The sequence below is a fragment of the Somniosus microcephalus genome, chromosome 14, assembly GCF_052327205.1.
Source record: "Somniosus microcephalus isolate GS21.2 chromosome 14, FLI_Smic_1.0, whole genome shotgun sequence".
NCBI lineage: Eukaryota > Metazoa > Chordata > Chondrichthyes > Squaliformes > Somniosidae > Somniosus > Somniosus microcephalus.
The window spans coordinates 26,495,867-26,522,419 of record NC_141000.1 but is presented as its reverse complement, the minus strand read 5'-3'; the positions used below and the strand labels follow the sequence as shown (position 1 = coordinate 26,522,419).

Genomic DNA, 26,553 nt, shown 5'->3' with positions numbered 1-26,553 from the left:
GAGGAATTTTTATCACATGACTTTTTCTCCCACTTCTCTTGTTTACCCCATGTCCCTCCTCACCCCCAAAAGAAATACAGAATAATGATCACAGATTTCTTTGCATTAACAAGCAGCAAATTAAATCATTGTTCTAATTTTAATTTGCCAAATTTCTGTTTGAATATTTCAGATGCATTTTAAATTGACTTTAGTTGGAGCTGTTTTTTGTTGAGTATTGATTTCATTGCAGGAAATCATTTGAGTCCCACAGCTTTTGTTTAGCACCTAGCATTTTGGCAATGACCTCCTGTACAGTCCCATTAAAGCTGCTTTGATGTTGTTGTGCTCTGTGGGATGCTAGGGGTTGCCGGTTACTGACGTGCAGTTCTTGCACAGCCCGCAGGAACCCCAGAGTAAACGTGCTGCTCACATCAGCCGGCACATGAGAAGACACTTTTCCTTAAAAACGCCATGTTTTCCCCACAGCCTGCCTTCGTGAATCTGCCAGCTTTGCTGTGGGGTTTCCATCAGCTGTGTGTGAACTGTCTGTCATGAACCAATGGCTTTAGCACCCCGGCGAGCACAACATAAAAACAGCTTGAGCAGGCTGGCTGTTCGCTCTCGACCAGTCAAATCATTTTGCTATTGGGGAGCTATTTTTCTCCAGCTCTTCCCCCACCCGCCAAAGAACAAGGGATTTAAAGTGAGACGTTACAAATGGACAGACTATGGACACCCCTATAATGCCGACTGTGTATTACAAATGATACGGTTAATTAAATGTATGGATTTGGTCAAATGTTGAAAACCGCATCTTAGTGATTTTCCACTGTGCTTAGATCTGATAGTTTGCTTTCTCTCTCTTGGTGTGTGTTGGTACAGTCATAGCGTTGGAATAAGTCATACTAGACTGAACATCTGTTTCAAACTGGTTGTCTGATTTTTTGAAACTTCTAAATCGTAGTTTGTAGCCACATTTTGTTGTTTGATTTCTTTTGTTCTCCCCTTCTCGTACACGAGCACGTGACTTTTGCAAATTCAGGGATTCAAAACAAATGCCAAATTCCTTCATGTAACTATTTGAAAATATACTAAAAAGTCTTTGGCGGCTCTGCAGTGAGGAACTGAGTGGGGATGGGGGAGAGGACATGCATTTGCACTTGCAATTGTATCATACAAATGGACCACTTAAAATCCTACCCGACCTTGTAATGCCCATGTAAACTGCACACTTTTAACCTCATTATTTTGGGAGACTGTTGAGAGGATTGGCACCATGTTGCACATATTCTGGTCTCACTTCAAAGTTTCTTTCTTGTGGCAGATACACTCTTAGAAATGTAGCACTTTTGAAAAGTCTGTGCATTAATTGAAGAATACGATCCCTGAAATAGTGTCTCGAATCCTGTAATCCTATGTAATGAGAATGCCCTCATACCAATGGCCCTGGCCCTGATCTATGTGCTCACCACACCCTAAGTTCCTTGATATGACTGTGTAGGTTTTTGAAAAGAACGTTCACAATTCCTGTATTAGTTCTGTCTTCTGGAGACACAGGCTCTCGTCAGCCCCAAAATTATTTTAATGCTGCCATAAAGTTTGTCCTTTCTGATCGTGGCCAGGCTCAGAAAAGGTTATTTCTTAGTGCAAAAGCAAAATACTGCAGATGCTGGAAGTCTGAAATAAAAACAGAAAATGCTGAAACTACTCAGCAGGTCAGGCAGCATCTGTGGAGCGAGAAACAGATTTAACGTTTCAAGTTGATGACCTTTCGTCAGAACTGAAAAAAGTTAAGCGATGTAACAGATTTTAAGCAAGTACAGGGGCAGGGAAAGGGGGGAGGGGAGGAAAGAACAAAAGGGAAGGTCTGTGATAGGGTGGAAGGCAGGAGAGATTACATGATAAAAGGTATGATGGTATAAAGCAGAAGGAGATGGTAATGGGACAAGTAAAAAACAAAAACAAAAGATGAGTCTAGAAGAGGTGTAAATGGGAATAGCAGAATCATCAACATGCACGCCAGATGCAGTATAACGTGGATAAATGCGAGGTTATCCACTTCGGTGGCAAAAACAGGAAGGCAGATTATTATCCGAACGACAATAGATTGGGAGAAGGGGACGTGCAACGAGACCTGGGTGTCCTTGTGCACCAGTCGCTGAAGGTAAGCGTGCAGGTGCAGCAGGCGGTTAAGAAGGCAAATGGTATGTTGGCCTTCGTAGCGAGAGGATTCGAGTACAGGAGCAAGGATGTCTTGCTGCAGATGTACGGGGCCTTGGTGAGACCACACCTCGTACTGTATTGTGTGCAGTTTTGGTCGCCTTATCTGAGGAAGGATGTTCTTGCCATGGAGGGAGTGCAGCGAAGATTCACCAGACTGATATCTGGGATGGCAGGAATGACATATGAGGAGAGAGTGGGTCGATTGGGCTTATACTCACTGGAGTTTAGAAGAATGAGAGGGGATCTCATTAAAACGTATAAAATTCTAACAGGACTAGACGGACTAGATGCAGGAAGGATGTTCCCGATGGCGGGCGAGTCCAGAACCAGGGGTCACAGTCTAAAGATAAGGGGTAAGCCATTTAGGACTGAGATGAGGAGGAATTTCTTCACCCAGAGAGTGGTGAACCTGTGGAATTCTCTACCACACAAGGCAGTTGAGGCCTATTCATGAAATATATTCAAGAAGGAGTTAGATATATTTCTTAAGGCTAAAGGGATCAAGGGATATGGGGAGAAGGCAGGGACAGGGTACTGAATTTGGATGATCAGCCATGATCTCATTAAATGGCGGAGCAGGCTCGAGGGGCCGAATGGCCTACTCCTGCTCCTATCTTCTATGTTTCTGTGCTGTGTGAGGGGGGAAAAAATAGGGGCAGAGGTTATGGTATGAAATTGTTGAACTCGATGTTGAGTCCAGATGGCTGTAAACTGCCTAATCAAAAGATGAGGTGCTGTTCCTCAACCTTACCTTGCGCTTCGTTGGAACAGTGCAAGAGGCAGAGGACAGAGAGGTCAGAGTGGAGCAGAGTATTAAAGTGACAGGCGACCGGAAGCTCAGGGTCATGCTTACGGACTGAACGGAGATGTTCTGCAAAGCGGTCACCCGATCTGTGTTTGGTCTCCCCAATGTAGAGGAGACCGCATCGTGAGCAGCGAATACTAAATTGAAAGAAGTACTAGTAAATTCTCGTTCTACCTGGACCCCTCCTTCTGGCCTCTTAGCTTCTCTAGATCTTTACATTGCGAACTATTGGCGGGACATCGGCCGTCTCAATTTCTCTGTTCCCCTCACTCACTCCAACCTACCTTCCTCTGAGCTTGCAGGACTCCATTCTCCCAGATCCAACCCAACATTGTCATTAAACCTGCACTGTTGTTGTTTGGTGAACCGACCTCTACCTTGAGGAGGCTGAACGCCAACTCTTTGACACCTCCTCCTGGACCATGATCCCACTACCGAACATCAAGCCATCGTTTCCAAGACTGTCACTGACCTCATCTCCTCGGGAGATCTTCCCTCCACGGCCGCCAACCTCATAGTTCCCCAACCCCGCACAGCCCGCTTCTACCTCCTTCCGAAGATCCACAAACAGAACTGCCCTGGTAGACCATCGTTTCGGCCTGTTCTTGCCCGCGGATCTGATTTCCTCCTCTATCGACTCTTTCTGGAAAACCGCAAATGTAACGCCCCTATTTAAGAAAGGAGGGAGACAGAAAGCAGGCAACTATAGACCAGTTAGTCTAACATCTGTCATTGGGAAAATGCTGGAGTCCATCATTAAGGAAGTGGTAGCAGGACATTTAGAAAATCATAATATAGTCAGGCAGAGTCAGCATGGTTTTATGAAAGGGAAATCATGTTTGACAAATTTGCTGGAGTTCTTTGAGGATGTAACGAGCAGGGTGGATAAAGGGGAACCAGTAGATGATGTGTACTTGGATTTCCAGAAGGCATTCAATAAGGTGCCACATAAAAGGTTACTGCACATGATACGAGCTCATGGTGTTGGGGGTAATATATTAGCATGGATAGAGGATTGGCTAATTAACAGAAAACAGAGTCTGGATAAATGGGTAATTTTCAGGTTGGCAAACAAGTGGGGTGCAGCAGGGATCAGTGCTGGGACCTCAATTTTTTACAGTCTATATTAATGACTTGGATGAAGGGACTGAGTGTAATGTAGCCAAATTTGCTGCTGATACAAAGATAGGTGGGAAAGCAAATTGTGGAGGATGCAAAGAATCTTCAAAAGGATATAGATAGGTTAAGTGAGTGGGCAAAAATCTGGCAGATGGAGTATAATGTGGGAAAATGCGAGGTTATCCACTTTGGTAGGAAAATAAAAAAGCAAATTACTGTATTATTTAAATGGGGAGAGATTGCAAAATGCAGAGGGATCTGGGGGTCCTTGAACATGAATCAGAAAAAGTTAGCATGCAGGTACAGCAAGTACAGGAAACTCTTTTAACCGGCAAAATTCAGGAGTAGGTTCAGGTAAGTTTTACTTCATATTAGTGGCAGTTCCTGGATCTGTGGCCGTGTAACTGGGGTTCGTGCACTTGCTGCTAAGCAACCGGGACGCTTGGTCTGTGGCCGGAGTTCCTGCACTTGTTGCTAAGCAACAGGGAAGCCTGGATTTGTTGCTGTGTACGGAGCTCTTGTACCTTTTAAACTATACCTCTGTAATCCGGACTTTTTGATAAACCGGCACCACGCCGGTCCCGTTGGTGTCAGATAATAAGGAGTTTCCTGTAATTAGGAAGGCAAATGGAATGTTGTCCTTTATTGCAAAGGGAATGGCATATAAAAGTAGGTAAGCCCTGTTACAACTGTACAGGGCGTTGGTGAGACCACACCTGGAGTACTGCGTACAGTTTTGGTCTCCTTATTTAAGGAAGGATATACTTGCATTGGAGGCAGTTCAGAGAAGGTTCACGAGGTTGATTCCGGAGATGAAGGGGTTGTCTTATGAAGGCAGGTTGGGCCTATACTCATTGGAGTTTAGAAGAATGAGAGGGGATCTTATTGAAACATCCAAGATTCTGAAAGGGCTTGGCCGGGTAGATGCAGAGAGGATGTTTCACCTCGTGGAGGAATCTAGAACTAGGGGGCATCATTTCAGAATAAGGGGGCACCCATTTAAAATGGAAATGAGGAATTTCTTCTGAGAGTCGTGAATCTTTGGAATTCTCTGCCCCAGAGAGATGTGGAGGCTGAGTCATTGAATATATTTAAGGTGGAGATAGACCGATTTTTGAATGATAAGGGAGTCGAGGGTTATGGGGAGTGGGCAGGGAAGTGGAGTTGAGGCCAAGATCAGATCAGCCATGATCTTATTGAATGGCGGAGCAGGCTCGTGGAGCCAAATGACCTACTCCTGCTCCTATGTCTTTCTCCCCTTGTCCAGTCTCTTCCCACCTACATCTGCGACTCTTCTGACTCCCTCCACCACTTTTAACGGTTTCAATTTCCTGGCCCCAGTCGTCTCCTTTTCACTATGGACGTCCAATTCCTCGACACCTCCATTCTCCACCAGAACGGCCCGAGGGCGCTCCTCTTTCCTTTAACAGAGGTCCATCCACCACCACTCTCCTCCGCCTGGCTGAAATTGTTCTCACATTGAACAACTTCTCCTTTGACTCCACTCACTTCCTCCAAATTAAATGTGTTGCTATGGGAACCTGTGTGGGTCCTAGCTATGCCTGCCATTTCGTGGAACATTTTGGTCCAGTCCTACTCTGGTCCCCTCTCTCACCTTTTTTCCTGGTACATTGATGATTGTATTGGTGTCGTTTCCTGCTCTCGCCCTGAACTAGAAAATTTCATTCACTTTGCTTCCAATTTCCACGCTTCCCTCACCTTCACATGGCCCATCTCTGACTCTTCCCTTCCCTTCTTCAACTTCTCTGTCTCCATTTCTGGGGATAGGCTATCGACAAACATCCACTACAAACCCACTGACTCCCACAGCTGCCTGGAATAAATTTCCTCCCAACCCGCTTCCTGTAAGGACTCCATTCCATTTTCCCAGTTTCTCCATTGCATCTGCTCTGACGATGCCACCTTCCATGCTAGCGCTGCCAGCATGTCTTCCTTTTCCCTCAACCGAGGATTCACTACTACCGTGATTGACATGGCCCTCGACCGTGTCCGTTCCATTTTCCACACTCCTGCTCTCGCCCCTTCCCCTCCCTCCCAGAACCACGATAGGGATCCCCTTGTCCTCACCTTTCACCCCACCAGCCACCACATTCAACGGATCATCCTCCACCATTTCCAGTGCGATCCCACCACCAAACACATCTTCCCCTTCCCTCCCCTTTCAGCATTCCGAAGGGACTGCTCCCTCCGTGACACCCTGGTCCATTCTTCAGTCACCCCTAACACCCCCTCCCTTTCCCATGGCACTTTCCTGTGCAAGCACAGGAGATGCAACACCTGCCCTTTTATCTCCTCCCTTCCCACTGTCCAGGACCCCAACCACTCCTTCCAGGTGAAACAGCAATTTACTTGTATCTCTTTCAATTTAGTATACTGCATTCGCTGCTCATGATGCGACCTCCTCTACATTGGGGAGATCAAACGCCAATTGGGTGACTGCTTTGCGGAACACCTCCGGCTCAGTCCACAGCGTGACCCCGAGCTTCCGGTCGCCTGTCACTTGAATTCACTGCTCCCACTCTGACCCCCGCCTCTTGCACTGTCCCAACGAAACTCAACGTAAGCTCGAGGAACAACACCTCATCTTTCGATTAGGCACTTTACAGCCTTCTGCACTCTGTTGAGTTCAACAATTTCAGACCAAAACCTCTGCCCCTATTTTATTCAAATGGCAGCTGTTGATTCTGCCATTCCCATTTACACCTCTTGTAGACCCATCTTTTGTTTCTTTACTTGTCCCATTGCCATCTCCATTTGCTTTGTACTATCGTACCTTTTGTCATTTAATCTCTCCTGCCTTCCACCCTATCACAGACCTTCCTTTTAGTTTTTCCCTCCCCTCCCCCCTTTCCCTGCCCCTGCACTTGCTTAAAATCTGTTGTATCTCTAACTTTTTTTTCTGTTCTGACGAAAGGTCATCGACTTGAAACGTTAACTCTGTTTATTTCGTAGTGACTGCCCTAAACTGACTTCCGATGTTTTTGCTTGCTCGAGTGCAATTGACTGCAGACAGAGGGGGGAGGATTCATGGTGTTGACAGCCCTCGGGTATGCATGCCTTCATCAACAAGAGCGGCAGAGAACCCACTTTTTTGTGCCTTGCCATTTCCCGTCACTCGGTTGGCCTGCTCCTGCAGGTCAGCATTTCAACATGTTTGCATTGTGATGGGAAATAGCACCATGACGTGGGCACACTGCCACATGGGATGATCGTAGCAGCAGATTTTCAAGCCAGCCCACTCTGCACATCGCAGCACACCTAGCGTGGCTGGAATGGCAAGCTTCCATTTTCAAGCCTGCCTACATGGCGTCCAGAACCGACTGGCATTATAAACGTGAGAATGGTGCATCTGAATCAGTTTTGCATTGCTGTCCAGCGACCTGGGTGAAATGTAGAGGGGCCTTTACCTGGTCTTTGACTAACTCCTACTCAAATTCAGAATTCCAGAACACCATGAGCCAAAAAAAAAAAGAACTGCTTCAGCTTGATGGTTCCACCATTGTGTTGTTACTCCATTGATAGCTTTAGTGGCCTTCGAGTCCCAGATTACCACATGAAGCTGTATACTCAATTGATGCCTTGACCAGGAGGAAATATAGTGAAGTGCATGCTTAAGCTCCATTATAGTTACCTCCGACCGGCAAAAAATCTACAAACTTACCTTCTGCTTCGGGATCCACGGAGACTCGCGCTCCTGAGCCTCTGTGTAGACATGCGTAGAGGCCCACGTATCCCAGGAGCGCACACGGTGCGTAAACGACCCCGGGATCACATGGGCCGGCCCAATGAATGACCGAAGGGGGATCCCCATTCATTCTTATCAGGATTCTGTACGTACGGAAACCCCATAAGTATGAATGGGAAACCCTAAAAAATACCTCTACACTTCAAATAAAAAAAACCATCACGTATTTAAAATTAATTAAAATGCCATTTAATTAAATATTTAAAACAAAAATGTAAATTGTTGAAAAATAAATTTACATGTTTTAAAGGGGCTAAAAATAAACTTACCTTATTTCACAGGTTTTTAAATGTATAAATTATTGATAAAATGTTAATTTTATGTTTTTTAAAACTCTTATGCTGGTAAAAGCAGGGTGGTGTATTGCTTTTACCAGGCATAAGAATTTCACGGGCATTCGCTGGGCAGAAGTTGGGCAACTCTCCGTCCTCGGATGCCCTTTTCCCGGGGCTGCAGAGGATCCGTCCAGAAAATTCTTGACCGATCGCAAGTTCCGGGTTTTAGCACATGCGCAGTGCATGCCTAAACCCGGGACTTGCGAGGCCCTTACGGGTGCGTACGCACCTGTAGGGGCCGCAAAATACGGCCCATTGTTTTAAAATTTAAAATCAAAATTAAGACACTTAACAGTTTGTGTGAGCATGTCACCAAATTCACTCTGACCCACAAAATTGTTTGATTTTAATATTTCACGGTGACTGAAAATGGTCAATTTTTGTGCACATCAATTTTTGTGGAATGTTCAAGATGGAGGATAGCGCACTTTCGTATTTCAGGCTTTCCTGGACTCTCGCAGGTCAGATATAGTGTGGCCAACTATAGAATAAAGCTCCTTCTGCTCTGCCATACTGAAATACTTTAGTATCAAACTTTGGAAGAGAATCCCCAACTGCAGCACCAGCCATTCTTGTAGCTTCACTGAAGCCACTGTTATGCTGATACTTGGTTAGATTGGTTTCCAGGAGACCAGGTTCTGCTGCCATGATAAGTGAAGACCGATTTAGTCGTGTAGATACGGAGTGGGTAACGGATGCAGGTTCCCTGGAATCTGATCTAAATGAGCAGCAGTATATAAGTGGCTTAAGTGAGATTGTGACCCAGACACAGTAGGAACTGGATAGAGACTGCCCAAACCCACTGATGGACCTTTACAGCCAGAACCACACTTGTTTTGTTTTGAACCCAGGGTGCGGAGCTCAAAGGACCTTTGTTCCCAGTCCCCAAATACTTGATTTTTTAATTGAAATGCAGATTTCTGCTGCATGTACTCAAAGTAGCATTGAACAATTTCAGAATTTGGGATTCAAAGACAGTCCACCTTCTAATAAATTGGAGGGTGCAGTCGAGTTCTAACGTGTAATGCTATTGGATGGGTTGATGCAGGTTTGACTTTATTCCCTGCTGTTCTGTTCCTGCTCTGGCACTGACTGAGATCTTAAAGCAGGTTACCTTCCTGATGACTGAAGCACAGGATCTAAAAAATAGATTGGGGTGAAAACTGGGGATGCATCTCCTTCACTAGAGAATAACTCTTAATTTTTTTTTTTAAGAATCCAGATCAAGTTGCTTCTGTGCACAACAGGGAAATTCTTGATGGACTTAGGTATAATATCTCATTGTTTGATTTTTGTTTTGCAGATGATTTGTTCAAAGTGCATAAGCTGAAGCCAATTATGAAATGGCGGCAGTCATTTGAAAATTACTTGAAGACAATGCCTCCCTATTATATTGGGGTATGCTGAATTTGATATTTTGCATTTTTTGTAAATAACTGACCATGCAATTATATATGTGGATTCAGTGCCTTTGCCTAAGGTCAGTTAACACGTCACACAATTAGAAGAATGAAGTTTTAAAGGCATGGTATCTTCCAATTGTACTTCAGCAGCATCTTTCTGCAAGATGCTGAAGTTGTAGTAGCCCACTGCTTTTGTTGTTGAATGTTGATGCACAGAGTGCCATCGGTTATGGGTTTTTAACTGTTGGCACAGCATGATCGAGCTATGACTATGAAGTAGTAGGACATGCATGCGACAGTTGAAACACATGCATCTTAACATTTGGCATGGTATTGGCTTCTTTCGTTCTGTCACTGTCATTCATAGTGTCATGGGAATAAACATTAGTTTCACTCACAAATCATGTCCTAACTTAACTCGATACAATTGTTCAGCCATGAGTTGTCTGAGAACAGAACCAAGCCATGCAGTTCAAATCGAAACAGTTTGTGGAATTTGTTCAGAAATGTGTTTGACAACTTTGAGTTGATATTTTAAGTCTGCTCCGTGTCATTTTTTGAAGATATTTATTTATTAGACTGTCGTCTTCAAATTGGGGAATCTGTCTATAGTGTTTAAAGATGACTTCCATGAACAGTGTGAAAAAGGAGGAACTTGTACATGTTATTGTGATCATACTTTATCATAGCAGTCACAAACTCTTCTACTAGAGGAGCTAGATTAGCCTAGCTACCATAAAAATGTTACTGCTTTATTTGCTTGCTCTGTTACCATTAAATAAGCTTGTTTGACAGCAAAAGTCAAGTGTAGTGTTACTGTGCTGCCTTCTGAAGACCAGGAGTATCCTGTCATAAAACTGCTAGCTAAAATATACTGACGAGGGTTTTCTATTTGTTCCATGGGATGTTATGAAATGAAAATACTCTTTGGGACATAGCCAAGGCTCACCCTCGAGCAGCTTGCGATGCACACAACCTCCCCAAAAAATAACGAGTAAAGAAACCCAAAGATGCAACATTGCCTATTATTCTCCAGAGTTTACAGTTTTAAATGTGCCACCACAGGGAATCGCTGGAGGCTTGGGATGGGGACTCTTCCGAGAGGTTGCAGGAAAGAAAGAAATGGAATATTGAAGCATTTACTGTTTCTCTGCTTTACTCTTTTGCTTCAGTTTTCTATTGTGTGCGCACTAATTCTCTGTTTACTGTCTTACTCTCTCGGTTATCTTCCAGAAATTTTCTTTACTTGCTGTAAAATTGTGCTGCACTCTTTTAAACTAAATTGCATAACATCCATCAGATCAGTCAGTTCAGGTTCACTGTGTAATGCGAGTAATTAACTATACATGGATTCTGCTTAGGTTAGCAATTGAGACCCGTCCAGCATGTTGCAGACCTTTATGTTGGTCAGTACACTTGCAACATGAGTCCCCTCAGATTCAGTTAGTTAGAGTAGTCATTAATGACTGTTGCTGTTTTGACTCCTGACCTGTCAAAGGGGACTGGCACTGTTAGGGTTTTGAGAACTTTGAAATGACAGCTGAGATCTCTGAATAAGATGATTCCGGAGAACTGCGGTAGTCGGGAAATGTACCACATGACCTGCTGTATAATGCTGCATTTTTTATGTGTTGATTAGAAAATAATCTAGTGGAATGTGAATAGTCTGTTGTCATTTGTCATATGTTCAGCATTATGGAGCAATTCTTTGCTTTGACCTTTGGCAAATTTCAGCAAAACTGAGCTGCAGAATGCAGTTTGTCTCTTCCCATTCAATGTTTGCATTGCTGTGTTGACGCCTAACATTTCTAATGAATAAAAGGTTAAAAAAACTGAAAATGCTGTGAACCACAGAATAACCGAAAATGCTGACATCAGTCTGCATAAGTGCAGATAATGTTTCAGATTACATGTCTTGTGCTTTGAATTTTTTGGTTTGTCTCGAGCTTCCTTTTCTCTCTCATGCATATCACTTCTGCCCTTTAACCGTTTCCTGATCGCCACCATAGCAGTTTACAGGTTATTCTAAGCTGTGCATGTTTTTTTTCTCCCTTTCTCCTTGTTCTGTTTCTTAAATGCTGTTCATCTGTAATATCTCTGCATTCTTTGAGGAAGGGTTTATACCAGAGTTGTTAATTGACTCGTGTTTTCTCGGTGGATGCTCCCTGACTTAGGTGCCTCCAGTGTTTTCTGTTTTTTGTTGTTGCATATTCTCAATGTCTGGCTTTGCTGTAAAAGTATGGGGTTATTGTTTCCTGATTAGGTGAAGGGGGTCTTTTTAATGGACCTTCTTTTGAGTTAGCTGTTTTTATTGGTTCTGAATTAAATGCTGATAGTTCCACTGTGCAGAAATTCTTTGACCCAATCTTAATGGTTGTCCTCTTACTAATGCTGAAGGTGTTCCCGCTTTAGTTTTGTTGCTGTTGGTTGACATTTATGGGATTGGTTGGCTAATTTGCTTCTGTTTTGTGCCCTGTTGTGCTATTTTAGGGTGGTGTATTGCATTACTTAAAATGTTGAGTGCTGTATGTTGGGAGGTTAGTCTCACTGATATATGAATAACTCAGAATTAATTGTGCGTTAGTCTCTCATCCAAAGTAAATCTCAAAAGTGACCTTTATATTTTTAATGTAAGACTACAGTTTGATGCATAGTGTGAAAATGTCAGTGTCGATCAGAGGATTAACTGGATTTGTAAACAATACACCATCACTTGCTTTTATCCCTCAGCACAGTTGAATAAAATATATCTATATTTAAATGTGAAGTGGCTGAATCATTGCATGCTATAGTGGGAATTGGCTACATTATTTTTGACTAGTTGAGCCCTTGATGCTGGTATTAACATATCCTGAGGATTGTTGCTTTGTCTGAATGCAACCTGTGATGTTATGGGGGACTCACATTTAAAGAACTCTAGTTTCCTGATGCTGGCATGTTGCGTTAAATTTGTAGAAGACATGCTTAAAATCACAGACCCCATCACGTATATTTATTAAAAAAAAAAAAAAAATCTCTAGTATATTTTAAAAATTGTCCTAGTTCTTTCAGAGAGGTGTAGTTTGTAACTAGTCTGGGCATTCTATGAGCTGATGTCGTAAAAACTGCTGTTTCTAAATTTCTTACAGTTACACACGTGACTAAAAGACAGAATACCCTAAGAAGTTGAATAGTGAGTACTCTGCTGATAACTAGCCGACATTAATGCTGGTCTTGAGGCAGGCAGTGGTAGCTGCACAGTAGTGCACAGCATGCTGAATGGTGGTGTGGATCGTTTTTCCCTTCGCAGAATAGTGTTCTCTCCATTTGCTGTTTTTTGCCAACTTTGGCCCAATTAAGATTTGGGAAAAATGGTGGTTGCGGGCGAAGAACTTGTCCTAGCATTCTGGCATAATGAGAGTTGCCACCAGGTATCAACAATACTTGGCTTTAAAAATGGGTTTAAAGCTGAGATCCCATTTAACGAAAGAAAGACTTGCAGCCTCACAGCGCCAGGGACCCGGGTTCGAATCCGGCCTCGGGTGACTGTCTGTGTGGAGTTTGCACGTTCTCCCCGTGTTTGCGTGGGTTTCCTCCGGGTGCTCCGGTTTCCTCCCACAGTCCAAAGATGTGCGGGTTAGGTTGATTGGCTATGATAAATTGACCCTTAGTGTTAGGGGGATTAAATACGTAGGGTTACGGGGATAGGGTGGGCTATGTGTTGGTATAGGGGTTACGGGGATCGGGTGGGATATGTGTCGGTGCAGGCTTGATGGGCCGAAATGGCCTCTATCTGCACTGTGGGGTTTCTGTGATTTCTGTGATTTATATAGCGTCTTTTGCAACCTCAGGAATCTGCCCTAAAGCACTTTACAGCCAATGAAGTGTTTTTGAAGTGTAGTCACTGTTGTAATGTAGGAAACGTGGCAGCCAGTTTGCGCACAGCAAGGTCCCACAAACAGCAATTTGATAATGACCAGATAATCTGATTTAGTGACATTGGTTGAAGGATATATATTGGCCAGGACACCGGAGAGAACTCTCTTCCTCGAACAGTACCAGGGGATCTTTTACGTCCACCTGAGACAGCAGACGGGGCCTCAGTTTAATGGCACCTCCGACAGTGCAGCACTCGCTCAGTACGGCACTGAAGTGTCAGCTAGATTTTGTGCTCAAGTCTCTGGAATGGGACTTGAGCCCACAACCTTCTGACTCAGATGAGAGTGCTACCACTGAGCCAGGGCTAATACAAGTGAGCACTAGCCTCTAACGTAGACTTGTGTTTTTTTTTCATAAATAAAATTTTAAAAAGTGCTGGAAACACTCAGCCTGCTGTTCATTTGCAACATCTCTTGGTTTTGACGAAGAGCCATCAATCTGAACCGTTAACCTTACCTTCCCTTTTCCATAGATGAGACCTGACCTGCTGAGTGTTTCCAGCATTTTTTTGTTTTGATTTCAGATCTCCAGAATTTTGCCTTTTGTTTTAGGTGTTTTTCATATTTACTTTCCTCTTGCTACTATTTTTCATGTTAGTCAAAGGATCGTTTATGATCTTGCTTTTGATGCTGCAACTTCACACCTTTCAACTTCAAAATTCTCCTTTTTTGGTTCTAAAATTCAGTTCACACATTTTGCTTGTATTTGTGTACCAGTTCATTGAACTCTTATCACCTTGGGCATGTTGAGAAACCTCTATGTATACAGGATTGATGGTTATCCTTTCAGCCTTCTTTGGATCCAGAGAATGAGGGTTAAAAGTATATTGGTCCATCCACAGATTTGAATAGTTGAAATAAAATCATAAAATACTGGAAATACTCAGCAGATCAGGCGGCATCTGTGCAGAGAGAAACGGAGTTAACGTTTCAGGCCGATGACCTTTCATCAGAACTGCATTTTGTTTTTTCAGATTTCCAACATCTGCAGTATTTTGCTTTTGAATAGTTGAGTTTCTTTTAGCTGGCGACTTGTCCCACTTCTTATCCCTCTCAGCTAAAGTTAGTTACCTGCATTCACGCTGCTTTTCTGGGACTAGCGTGTAGGTTGTCTAGCCACTAATATCCAGTGATATATTTGTCCCCGCCACCAAATCATAGTTGTTGAACAGTGAAAGAAAAGATGATCTACCACACCCTGGATAATTGAACTGCGTGTTAGTGAAACTTTTTATTCCGTCCTTAGCCAAAAAAAAGAGGAAACCAGGGTGTGAAACTGAAAACTAGGTCATCTCCGGACTCTGCAGTTGGGCATTGTTCCAGTGACTATTGTTTTAGGTACAGTAGGTTCACAAATATCTCTAACTTGCATCAAAGCTGTTTGATTTCAAATTGGTGTTGTCTGTCATGCCATAAATTGACCCACAACTTAAGTGTTGCCTTTTCCAGCCCTTGTTTCAAGTGGATGGACTACCTGTGGGTGTGGTGATGAGCCTGTCTGTTGCTGCCAGATGCAAGTTGCAACATTGCTGCCCAAGAAGCATTCATTTTCTGCGCAGTTTGTATACAATCATTTGGAGGCCATTGCTTTTGGGTTAGCCACAAATTGCAACAAAGGTGTGAGCACCGTGCGGTCAATACAAGAGCAATTGAAGTTTGCTCGTGATCACAGGGAAGGCTAACCACTATTAGCAGCTGCACTGAAACCAATACCATAATGCTGCTTTTACGTGGTGCAAGAACCGTGCTAGCGATGCTGTAGAGAATGTGCAGCATAAAAGCAGAGTGTCCGATGTTGTAGCATTCCTTCTCCAACCAGCTGCACTGATAACATGTCAACTGATCATTTATCTTGGTGCTGTTTGTGGGATCTTGCTGTGTGCAAAATAGCTGCTCCGTTTGCCTATATCAGGCACTGCACTTCAAAGTAATTAGTTTTATGTGAAGTGCTTTGAATGTTCAGAGACATAAGCTGCTGGATGTAACCACAGAAGCAGATGGATACATTTGCAAATCAAAAAACTTTAATTTCACTTCTGGATACTTTGCATCAAACTGGCGTAAAACTGAAACTCGCCATGGCAACAATCCACTGAAACTGAACATTTTCTTAAGCCTATAAAGTTAGATATTCGATATTTAGTAAACTCTGGAAATTGAGTCCAATGGGAGAATATTAATGGCGAATAGTTGGGCCAGGCTGCGTTATGAACACGGGAATGGTAGCCTAGTGGTAATGTCACTGGGCTGGTGATCCAGAGACGTGAGTTCAAATCCCACCACAGCAGCTGTGGAATTTAAAATCAGTTAATTAAATAAATCTGGAATAAAAAGCTAGTATTAGTAATGGTATTCGTGAAACTATCGGATTGTTGTTAAAAAAAACCATCTGGTTCACTAATGTCCTTTAGGGAAGGAAATCTGCCTGGTGTGACTATATGGCTAGACCCACAGCAATGTGGTTGACTCTAAACTGCCCTCTGAAATGGCCTAGCAAAGCCACTCGGTTGTAATCGGACGGACCACCCGGCATCAACCTTGGCAATGGCACACCCAGCCCAGTCAACCCTGCAAAGTCCTCCTCACCAACCTCTGGGGACTTGTGCCAAAATTGGGAGAGCTGTCCCACAGACTAGTCAAGCAACAGCCTGACATAGTCATACTCACACAATCATACCTTTCAGCTAATGTCCCAAACTCCTCCGTCACCTTCCCTGGGTATGTCCTGAGCCACCGGGGTGGCGGCACAGTGGTATACAGTTGGGAAGGGGTGGCCCTGGGAGTCCTCAACTTCAGGTCAAGCATGGGCAAGGAAACATCCTGCTGATTACCACCTACCACCCTCCCTCAGCTGATGAATCAGTACTTCGCCATGTTGAACACCACTTGGAAGAAGCACTGAGAGTAGCAAGGGCACAGGATGTACTCTGGGTGGGGGACTTCGATGTCCATCACCAAGAGTGGTTCGGTAGCACCACTACTGACCAAGCTGGCTGAGTCCTGAAGGACATAGCTGCCAGCCTGGGCCTGTGACAGGTGGTGAGAGAACCAACACGAGGGGAAAAACCTACTTGACCTCGTCCTCGCCAATCTACCTGTCGCAGATGCATATGTCCATGACCGTATTGGTAGCAGTGACCACTGCACAGTCATTGTGGAGACGAAGTCCCATCTTCACACTGAGGACACCCTCCATCGTGTTGTGTGGCACTACCACTGTGCTGTAGATTCAGAACAGATCTAGCAGCTCAAAACTGGGCATCCATGAGGCGCTGTGGGCCATCAGCAGCAGCAGAATTTTATTCCACCACAATCTGTAACTTCATGGCCCGTCATATCCCTCACTCTACTATTACCATCAAGCCAGCGGACCAACCCTAGTTCAATAAGGAGCGTAGAAGAGCATGCCAGGAGCAGCACCAGGTGTACCAAAAAATGAGGTGCCAACCTGGGGAAGCTGCAACACAGGACTACATGCATGCTAAAAAGCGGAAGCAGCATGCTATAGACAGAGCTAAGTGATCCCACAATCAACAGATCAGATCAAAGCTATGCAGTCCTGCCACATCCAGTCGTGAGTGGTAGTGGACCATTAAACAACTAACTGGAGAAGGAGGCTCCATGAATATCGCCATCCTCAAATGATTGTGGAGCCCAGTACGTAAGCGCAAAAGACAAAGCTGAAGCATTTGTAACCATCTTCAGCCAGAAGTGCCGAGTGGCTGATCCATATCTGCCTCCTCCCGAGGTCCCCACCATCTTCAGCTAATTCGATTCACTCCATGTGATATCAAGAAACGACTGAGCGCACTGGATACAGCAAAAGCTATGGGCCATGACAACATCCCGGCTATCGTGCTGAAGACTTGTGCTCCAGAACTAGCCGCGCTTCTAGCCAAGCTGTTCCAGTACAGCTACAACACTGGCATCTATCCGACAATGTGGAAAACTGCCCAGTTGTGTCCTGTCCACAAAAAGCAGGACAAATCCAATCTGGCCAATTATCGCCCCATCAGTCTACTCTCAATCATCAGCAAAGTGATGGTAGGTGTCATCAACAGTGCTATCAAGCGGCACTTAATCAGCAATAACCTGCTCACTAATGCCCAGTTTGGGTTCCACCAAGACCACTCGGCCCTCGACCTCATTACAGCCTTGATCCAAACATGGACAAAGGAGCTGAATCCCAGAGAAGTGAGAGTGGCTGCCCTTGACATCAAGGCAGCATTTGACCTCGGATAATGAAGCAGTCCATGCCCGCATACAACAAGACCTGAACAAAGTCCAGGCTTGGGCTGATAAGTGGCAGCTAACATTTGCGCCACAGAAGTGCCAGGCAATGACTATCTCCAACAAGCGAGAGTCTAACCACCGCCCCATGACATTCAATGGCATTATTATAGCCAAATCCCCCAACATCAACATCCTGGGGGTCACCATTGACCAGAAACTTAACTGGATCAGCCACATAAGTACTGTGGCAACAAGAGCAGTTCAGAGGCTAGGTGTTCTGCGGTGAGTGTCCCAGCTCCTGACTCCCCAAAGCCTTTCTACCATCTACAAGGCACAAGTAAGGAGTGTGATGGAATACTCTCCACTTGCCTGGATGAGTGCAGCTCCAACAACACACAAGAAGCTCGACACCATCCAGGACAAAGCAGCCCATTTGATTGGCACCCCATCCACCACCTTAAACATTCACTCCCTCCACCACCAGCATACCATGCAGTGCTCACTGAGAACAAAGAACAGGCATGACTCATCAGTCACCTGCAAACTCATTTTTAATGTGGAAGCAAGTCATCCTCGGTTCCGAGGGACTGCCTAAGAAGAAGAAGATGGCTGCAGTGTGTACCATCTACAAGATGCACTGCAGCAACTCGCCAAGGCTCCTTTGGCAGCACCTCCCAAACCCGCGACCTCTTCCACTTAGAAGGACAAGGGCAGCAGACTCATGGGAACACCACCACCTCCAAGTTCCCCACCAAATCACAGACAATCCTGACTTAGTATATTGCCGATCCTTCGTCGTCGCTGGGTCAAAATCCTGGAACTCCCTACCTAACAGCACCACACGGACTGCAGCGGTTCAAGAAAGCGACTCACCACCACCACCTCAAGGTCAACTAATGATGGGCAATAAATGCTGGCTTTGCCAGCGACGCCCACATCCCATAAACACATTAAAAAAATTTAAAAAAATCTCTCTCCCAGGGTCTTCCATTTTGATTATTTGCAACGGCTTTACTGCAGCAATTATAAACTGGAGAACTCCATTAAACATGGGGCCCCATTAATGATGGGATCAGTGTCAGCGTGTTATAGGAGGGTGTGCACTTTTTTTATTTGCTGATTAGAAGAGGATGATGAGTATGTACTCTGCTGATTTCACACTGCAAAACTGCTATTACAACTAGTAAATTAAGCCATTGTTTCTCATATTAAACCTGGTAGAGGTCTTTAACGTGATTAAGATTATGAAAGGGTTTGATAGGTTAGACGTAGAGAAGACGTTTCCACTTGCGGGGGAGACCAGAACTAGGCGCCATAAATATGATGGTCACTAATGAATCCAATAGGGAATTCAGGAGAAACTTTTCAACCCACAGAGTGGTTAGAATGTGGAATGCGCTACCACAGGGAGCAGTTGAGACGAATAGCATAGATGCATTTAAGGGGAAGCTAAATAAACACACGATGGTGAAAGTAATAGATGGATATGCTGATAGGGTTAGCTGAGGAATGGTGGGAGGAGGCTTGTGTAGTGCATAACCACAATCACTGACTAGTTGGGCCGAATGGCCTGTTTCTATGATGTAAATTCTATGTAATATTTTGATAAGTCAAGCTCTTGTATCGCAGTTTGCAAAAACTGAACTGATCATTAATGAAAGTCAAACCAGTTTTGAATTCAGGAACCATTACTGTTTGGGGGGGAAAAAATTAGACTTTCCTGCTGATGACTGGAAATTCCCATTAAAAAATTCTTCGTTACAATATATTGTATTATCTGAATTCTTTTGAGGGAAGGGGAAGTTAATCCCAAAATGGATTCTGCTATTGCTGAAGAGAAATTAGTTGAGATTTTATCTCTCTACAGTGCAAGATTTGAGTAGGTTTGCATTTGTGACATCAGTGCAATAAAAATTTTTAGGGGTGGGGGGGCGGTGGCAGGGTACAAAGGGGTATTACTGAGTTAAAAGGTTTTTTTTATTCCAAAAGGGGAAGAGAAGCAAAAGCCGAAGGGAGTGTGAGAGGTTAGAAATGAAGGGAGACGTAGCGTGAAGAGGGTGAGAGGAAAACATGTAGGAAGAGTGAATTTTGTTTTTAATGCAGACTTGCTAGAAAGGTGTGAGAATCTGAGAATTTCTTGGCATGGCACATGCGGGAAAAGATTTGAGATAAGTGGGGCCAGGCCTGAGAATGTCGGAGAATCACGGAGATAAATTATTTGAGCACACTGCTGCTTTGAGTCGACTTCTGCATTCTTTATATTGGGCACTCTGGCATTGTTCTGTACAGGGAGGGTATCCAAGATGTGCACAGTTTCTATTTGTGCACAAATGTCTTCTCCTGTTGGTTGCAGTGTCTTGAACTTTGCAAGCCTAGAGGATTGAACCCTGATGGGTTTGGACAAGGCTGATCCCGCAGTGGTCTAAATCCACCAATCCTCTGAGCCCAGGAAACTCAAAATAATGTAAACAATGGGAAAAGAAACAGCAACTTCGGAGTGCGGGCGCTGGACAAGCTCGAGGTGGCAGTGGCATCAAGTACAGCAGACCAAGTATGGCGATGTGGCGGGGCTGCCAAAGTAGGTCAGGAAGAGAGGAACACCAGCCAGTCAAATTTGGATTTGAGAGCTTTGGGATCTGAATTTTATAAATACACATTTTTATATTTTTTATCAAGTTTCTGTGCCATTTGTCACCGTACTTTGGTGTGTTGACACATTAGGATAGTTGGTATGTTGTGCACATACTGGAGACGAATGGGTGCTGTTTGAGGTCAAGGATGACGTGGTGATGGCCCCTGGATTGGAGGGGTGCTAACAAGGATTTGAGAAATGTAAGCTTAGGCTTTGTAGGTTCAGGCATTGTCTTTTGTCGAGCAGCGGCAGGGGGTTGTTTCGTTTGTGGCTTTGGTGACTTTCTTGGGGGTGGTCTTAGTCGTTGTGGGCTTCCAGGAATGACAAGGATTTGGAGGCCTGATGCGCACACTGCGACTTGCCAGATTAGTACTGAAAAAGGTTGGATAAAGGATGTTGGACCTGCATGTGTGCAGTACTGTACCCATGGGGCTGCAGCCCCTCTAACATACACCCCAGAATGGGACACGGTAACCTCCATGTTGTGTATAATTTGCTGTAGATGGTAGTTGTGAGGGTGTGTTTCCATACCTTTCTTTGTTCTCTGCTATCCAGTCACCTAGGTCTCGCCTCCAGTGTTGTCTTGACCTGGCAGCAAATGTGGTGCAAAGGATGGTGATATGTCCATCAGAGCATGCCGGGGGAGTGCAGATATTCGAGTTTGGGTCTTGGAGGAGATCTTTAATTTGGAGTTTGCAAATGCTGCATAGGATGGGGCTTGTCTCAGTTGTTGGGAGGGCATAGTCTGCCTTCTGTTGAGAAGTTGACCTTGTTTGATGCCTTTGCCAGACCATGTTTAGAACCTGCCTGTAGCAAGGGCAACTGGAAGCTCCCATCGCACCAAATTGGGGAAAAGGCCACTAGGCCCTGACAGATTTCCAGGAGTTGCAGAGATCTTTCCAAATGGTTAGTGTTGCCTTTGTTATTAGATGTTTTGGGTTCCCCCATCTGCCTCAGTCAACAAAGAGCAATCTGGGTTGTGGGATTGTCTGGGATGCACTGCTCTTCAGCCAGCCAAGGGTTGTGAGAGCAGGTCTGGCTCCAGTCCTGTATTCCCTGCTTTTGGGCTTCCCAGAAGTAGTGCCTGAAATTTGGGAAGCTAAGACCTCCTTGAGCTATGCGGAACTGCAGGTGTCTCCGGTATTTGCTGTGGACTAGTCAGCCTGGGACTTTGAGGTGTTGAAGTGTACAAACTCCTGATTGATTTGGGTGAGGGTCAGATATTGGTTTGGCCTTTGCTCACCTAATTGAAGTGACTGATCTGTGTGTAGTTGCAAGTTGTACACTTGCATTTCCCCAGCTTGTCTGTGCTCCTAGTATTTAACCCTGGTGTATCGGGAGATTTCTGCTCCCACTGATGACAGACTGTTGAGTTTGTGTCTCGCCTGTGTCGGGGCTTGCTTTATTGTTCACTGATCAGTGTCTTTTGTGCTGGATTGCTAGCTACACTAGTCTTTGCACCAGGTCTCTCTGGGTTTGCAGTGCTCTACACCGTTTGGTGCAGGAGAAGGTAATGATGTGGCTTCAGTGGATTGTCATGTGGTTTCCCGGAGTAGCGCAAGGGAATTTTTGGGCTCCCTGTTCTTATCTCTGCAGTAAGCGATCAGTGCCTGTAGGGAGACCACAAACTTTAATTTTGCTCAAACAAATAAATAGTTCGTACAAAACTGACTTTCAAAAGCATGTTGATTCGTGACATTAAATGGTTATCCAACATGTCCAGACACACAGCAGTTTGTGTATGTTCCCAACATTTGGACTACTGGGTGTGTTTGAAACAGTTTTTTTTCTGGTATAAATCACAATTTCAGTGTCCTTCCCCTTTTTAAATGTGGCTGTTTAAACTCACATTTTGGTTATTTGGACAATGTTGGTGCAGTGTATAGGTTTTAAGTAACCTGTGGCAAGTGAAAATTCACCGTAGATTGTGTGTTTTGATGACGCCCTTAAATTTAATTGACCATTTTTTATACTTTAATGATGCAGTAAATATTTTGTATGAATTTCACCAACAGCCTTTGAAAAAGGCACTGAGGATGATGGGAGCTCCTAACCTGATTTCGGAAGGTGTGGATTATGGTCTTAGCTACAGCGTGATTTCTTACCTCAAAAAACTTAGTCAACAGGTAAGTTGAGAATCTCCCAAATGTTTGTGTAATTTATGTAACTTATTTCTTTCCAGCAGCCTTCCCAGACTCTGTTTTTCTTCAGTCAGTAGGGCAGCACTGGGTCTATCAGCAGGAGATCTCAAACCATATCTGTAAAGAATAGATGAGCTGTGCGTCCAGTTTAGCACGGTCGTTGGCAGGAGGTTGTAATTACAGTGTGACGAATTTACCGTGGCAGCTTCCATTATAGATTAGGCGTTTATGCTCCACTCGAGCCTCCTCCCATCCTTCCTCATTTAACTCTGAGCATAACCCTCGATTTCCTTCTCCCTCATGTTTATTTAGCTTCCCCTTAAATACATCTGTAGTATTCGCCCCAACCACACAGTTTCACAATCTCACCACTCTTTGGGTAAAGAAGTTTCTACTGAATTTCCTATTTGATTTCTTGGTGACTATCTTATGTTGAAGGCCTCGAGTTTGGCTGTTCCCCACAAGTGGAATAACACTCCTTCGTCAAAACCTTTCATAATTTTAAAGACCCCGACATCTTCTCTTCCTGGCTCCCATGTTAGCTGATACTCTTAACGGTTTTCTCCTCGGGTACTGTCCCCCTCTCCTTCAAATCTCCTGTCATCACCCCGCTCCAAAAAAAAATCCTTCACCTTTCTGTCCTTGCAAACTATTGCCCCATCTCTAACCTCCCTTTCCTCAAGTCCTTGAACGTGTTGTTGCCTCCCAAATCCATGCCCATGTTTCCCGGAACTCCATGTTTGAATACCTCAAATCAGGTTTCTGCCCCTGCCACAGTACTGAAACGGCTCTCGTCAAAGTCACAAATGACATCCATATGACGAAGGTAAACTATCCCTCCTCGTCCTTATTGACCTGTCTGCAGCCTTTGACACGGTTGACCACACCATCCTCCTCCAATGCCTCTCCACCATCGTTCAGCTGGGTGGGACTGCACTTGCCTGGTTCCATTCTTATCTATCCATTCATAGCCAGTGAATCATCTGCAATGGCTTCTCTTCCTGCTCCCGTACTATTACCTCTGGTGTTCCCCAAGGATCTATCCTTGGCCCCTTCCTATTTCTCATCTACATGCTGCCCCTCGGTGACATCATCTGACAACACAGTGTCAGTTTCCACCCGTATGCTGACAACACCCAGCTCTACCTCACCACTACCTCTCTCGACCCCTCCGCTGTCTGATTTGCAACACTGCTTGTCCGACATCAGTACTGGACGAGCAGAAATTTCGTCAAATTAAACATTGTGACGACTGAAGCCATTTTCTTCAGTCCCTGCCACAAAGTAGTTATCCAGTCACTGACTCATCCCTCTCCTTGGCAACTCTGAGGTTGAACCAGACTGTTTGCAACCTTTGTGTCATATTTGACTCTGAGATGAGCTTCTACCACATATTCGAGCCACTAAGACGACCTGTTTACAACTCTAACATCGCCCGACTCTGTCCCTGTCTCAGCTCATCCATGCCTTTGTTACCTCTAGATTTGACTCTTCCAACGCACTCCTGGCTGGCCTCCCACTTTCTACCCTCCGTAAATTTGAGGTCATCCAAAACTGCTGCCCATGTCCTAACTCGCACCAAGTCCAGTTCACCCATCACCTCTGCACTTGCTGACCTACATAGGCTCCCGGTTAAGCAATGCCTCATTATTAAAATTCTCATCCTTGTTTTCAAATTGCTCCATGGCACCGCCCCGCCCCGCCGCCCCCCATCCCCAACCTTCAGCTGCCTAGGCCCTAAGCGCTCGAATTCCCTCCTTGAACCTGTCTGCCTCTACCTCTCTTCTCCTTTAACTCGATCCTTAAAACCTCCACTGCCCTAATATCTCGATACGTGGCTCGGTGTCAAATGTTGTTTGTGTGAAGCGTCTTGGGACGTTTTACTACGTTAAAGGCGCTGTATAACTACTACTTGTTGTTGTTGGGTCAGCCTTCTCTTTTCAAGAGAAGAGACCCAGCCTGTTCATCCTTTCCTCATGGGTATAACCTCGTATTTCTGGTATCATCCTTGTAAATCTTATTTGCAATCTCTACAGTGCTTCAATATCCTTTCATTGACTTTGTGACTCTGTGCTGCGAACTAGCCTGGAGGCTGATCCAGAACCACCTAATCTCTCTTAAAAACTGGTACTGTTGCATACTAACCAGGCGTAGTGACTTACTGACAGAAGGTACTCCCTGGAGCCTCCCCTGCTCTAAGATTTTCAACCTGATTTGGTCCATCAGATAAATGCTGTAGCTTACCTACAGTACAACAGTGACAACACTTGTAAAGCACTTGGGGACATCCTGAGGTTGTCAAAGCACTATATGAATTCAAATTCTTTCTTTACCTTTTTTAGGAATAGGAAACTTCTCTGTGTTTTATATCTATATGCATGTGTGTGTCTGTCATATGTTTACTGAAGGAGCAAATTGATTTAATTTTATTTCTATGGACATGTTGTAGTTAGCTGCTGATGATTCAATCATTATATATTGTCCTTCTATAATTCAATCATTCTTCACAAATTTAGCTTTTGAGTTATTTTTGAAATGCTTCATTGTGCAGGCATTTGTCTAGAATTTTAAAACATTCGTCCTTATTGAAAAGCGTTGTTCTTCTAACTCTCAGGCTAAACTAGAATCTGACCGAATCATAAGTTCAGTGGGTAAGAAGCCAGTTCAAGAGTCTGCCATTAAAGTGAAAAACAGAAGCAACAGCCTCTCATTAGCTCATCGCAAAGACTTGAGGCAGATCCTGATTGGCATCACGGGGGAGCTTCCTTACAGACTTCTGGATTTAAATATGAAGGAGTTTGCTGGATTCCAAATTGGGATCCTGACCAAGGTGAGACACCTTCCTTTTCAGGTATTTTTTATCTGACATGGAGCTTCAAGAATTTGTATTTTTCTGCAGAATTAAAAATTATTTCTTCAGTACAAAAGCCAGCAATTGTAATGGTTTGAGGAAAAAATTGTTGACCAAGTCTTTGGCTAATTCTTTTGGAATGGAATTTCCAGAAGACAGTTGCTCAAAGAGGTTGATGATGATTGTGTCAAACTACTGCGAGCCAGCGACCAGACACTTCGAGATTAACTGATGGGCCATTATTGCAGCAGAAAGAAGCATCCTGAATTAAATATCTTTCTGGTAAACTGTTTTCTCCCATGTTGAACTATAGAATGGTGCGTTCCATAGACATTGTTTGCTAGTTAACCCTTTGATATTCCCTTGATATCTCGATGGGTGAGCAAAAATTGTTCAGGAATTGCCATTGTACAGTTATCATGTTCGTTAGCCCTTCTGGTGCCGATCAGCACTAGAACTTCCGAGTTTCTGGTAACCGGAAGGATAAATCATCCTGATGGGAATTAAGTATTATGATTTCTTACCTAACGAGCTCAAAATGATTATTTCCCAAATGAACTATGATTTTCATATGATTTTCTAATACTGTGATTTATTGCTACGGGAGAGAATGCAACTTCATTACAATTATGTGAATCTTGGCATCCCATCGAGGAATTTTGCCATTAAGCAATTGCTGGACTCTACTCAAAAATTGGATTCGGGTTGGTCTGTAGCCTTGAAAGGTAGCATATGGACTCCCCTGGCATAATGGTGTGATCCTGATATGTTCTGACCCGATAAGCCCCAGGCCCAAGTCCTTGGCTTCTACTGAGTTAGCTGATGGGTGGGTGTGCTATAGTTGGGCTTAATGTATAGAAACACAGGTTTCCTACTCCTGATTGCTATCTAATGACTCTGTGCACATGTCTAGACATCGGGTGAAGAAATTGCAGGGGGAACTGAAGCACAGAATTCCTCTTGAATATTCTAGCGTAGCATATTGAGCCCTACAGCTATGAATGGTTGAAGCTGTTATTCTTGGTGCCAATTTACAAACTTTATGAACATGTTTTAATTTAAGCATCAAAATTGTTGGTAGGGTGGGGCAGGAGGAAGAAATTGAACTCCGTAAAAGAAACCTGGGTAAATTTGGGGAAAGTCAAT

The 26,553-nt window shown here is 44.2% G+C and overlaps 1 protein-coding gene across 3 annotated transcripts in view; it reads left to right on the top strand.

The window, feature by feature from the left end:
* LOC147107390 (integrator complex subunit 6-like) overlaps positions 1–26,553 on the top strand; it is a 131,379-nt gene that overhangs the window by 83,878 nt on the left and 20,948 nt on the right. For all 3 annotated transcript variants that reach the window (XR_015080781.1, XM_086006388.1, XM_086006387.1), the window contains 3 exons: positions 9,534–9,628; positions 22,431–22,541; positions 25,171–25,386. Coding sequence is in view for 2 of the 3 variants with exons in the window: in XM_086006388.1 (XP_085862514.1) it covers positions 9,534–9,628; positions 22,431–22,541; positions 25,171–25,386 (422 nt within the window). In the remaining variant the exon portion in view is untranslated. The remainder of the gene's footprint in view (positions 1–9,533; positions 9,629–22,430; positions 22,542–25,170; positions 25,387–26,553) is intronic.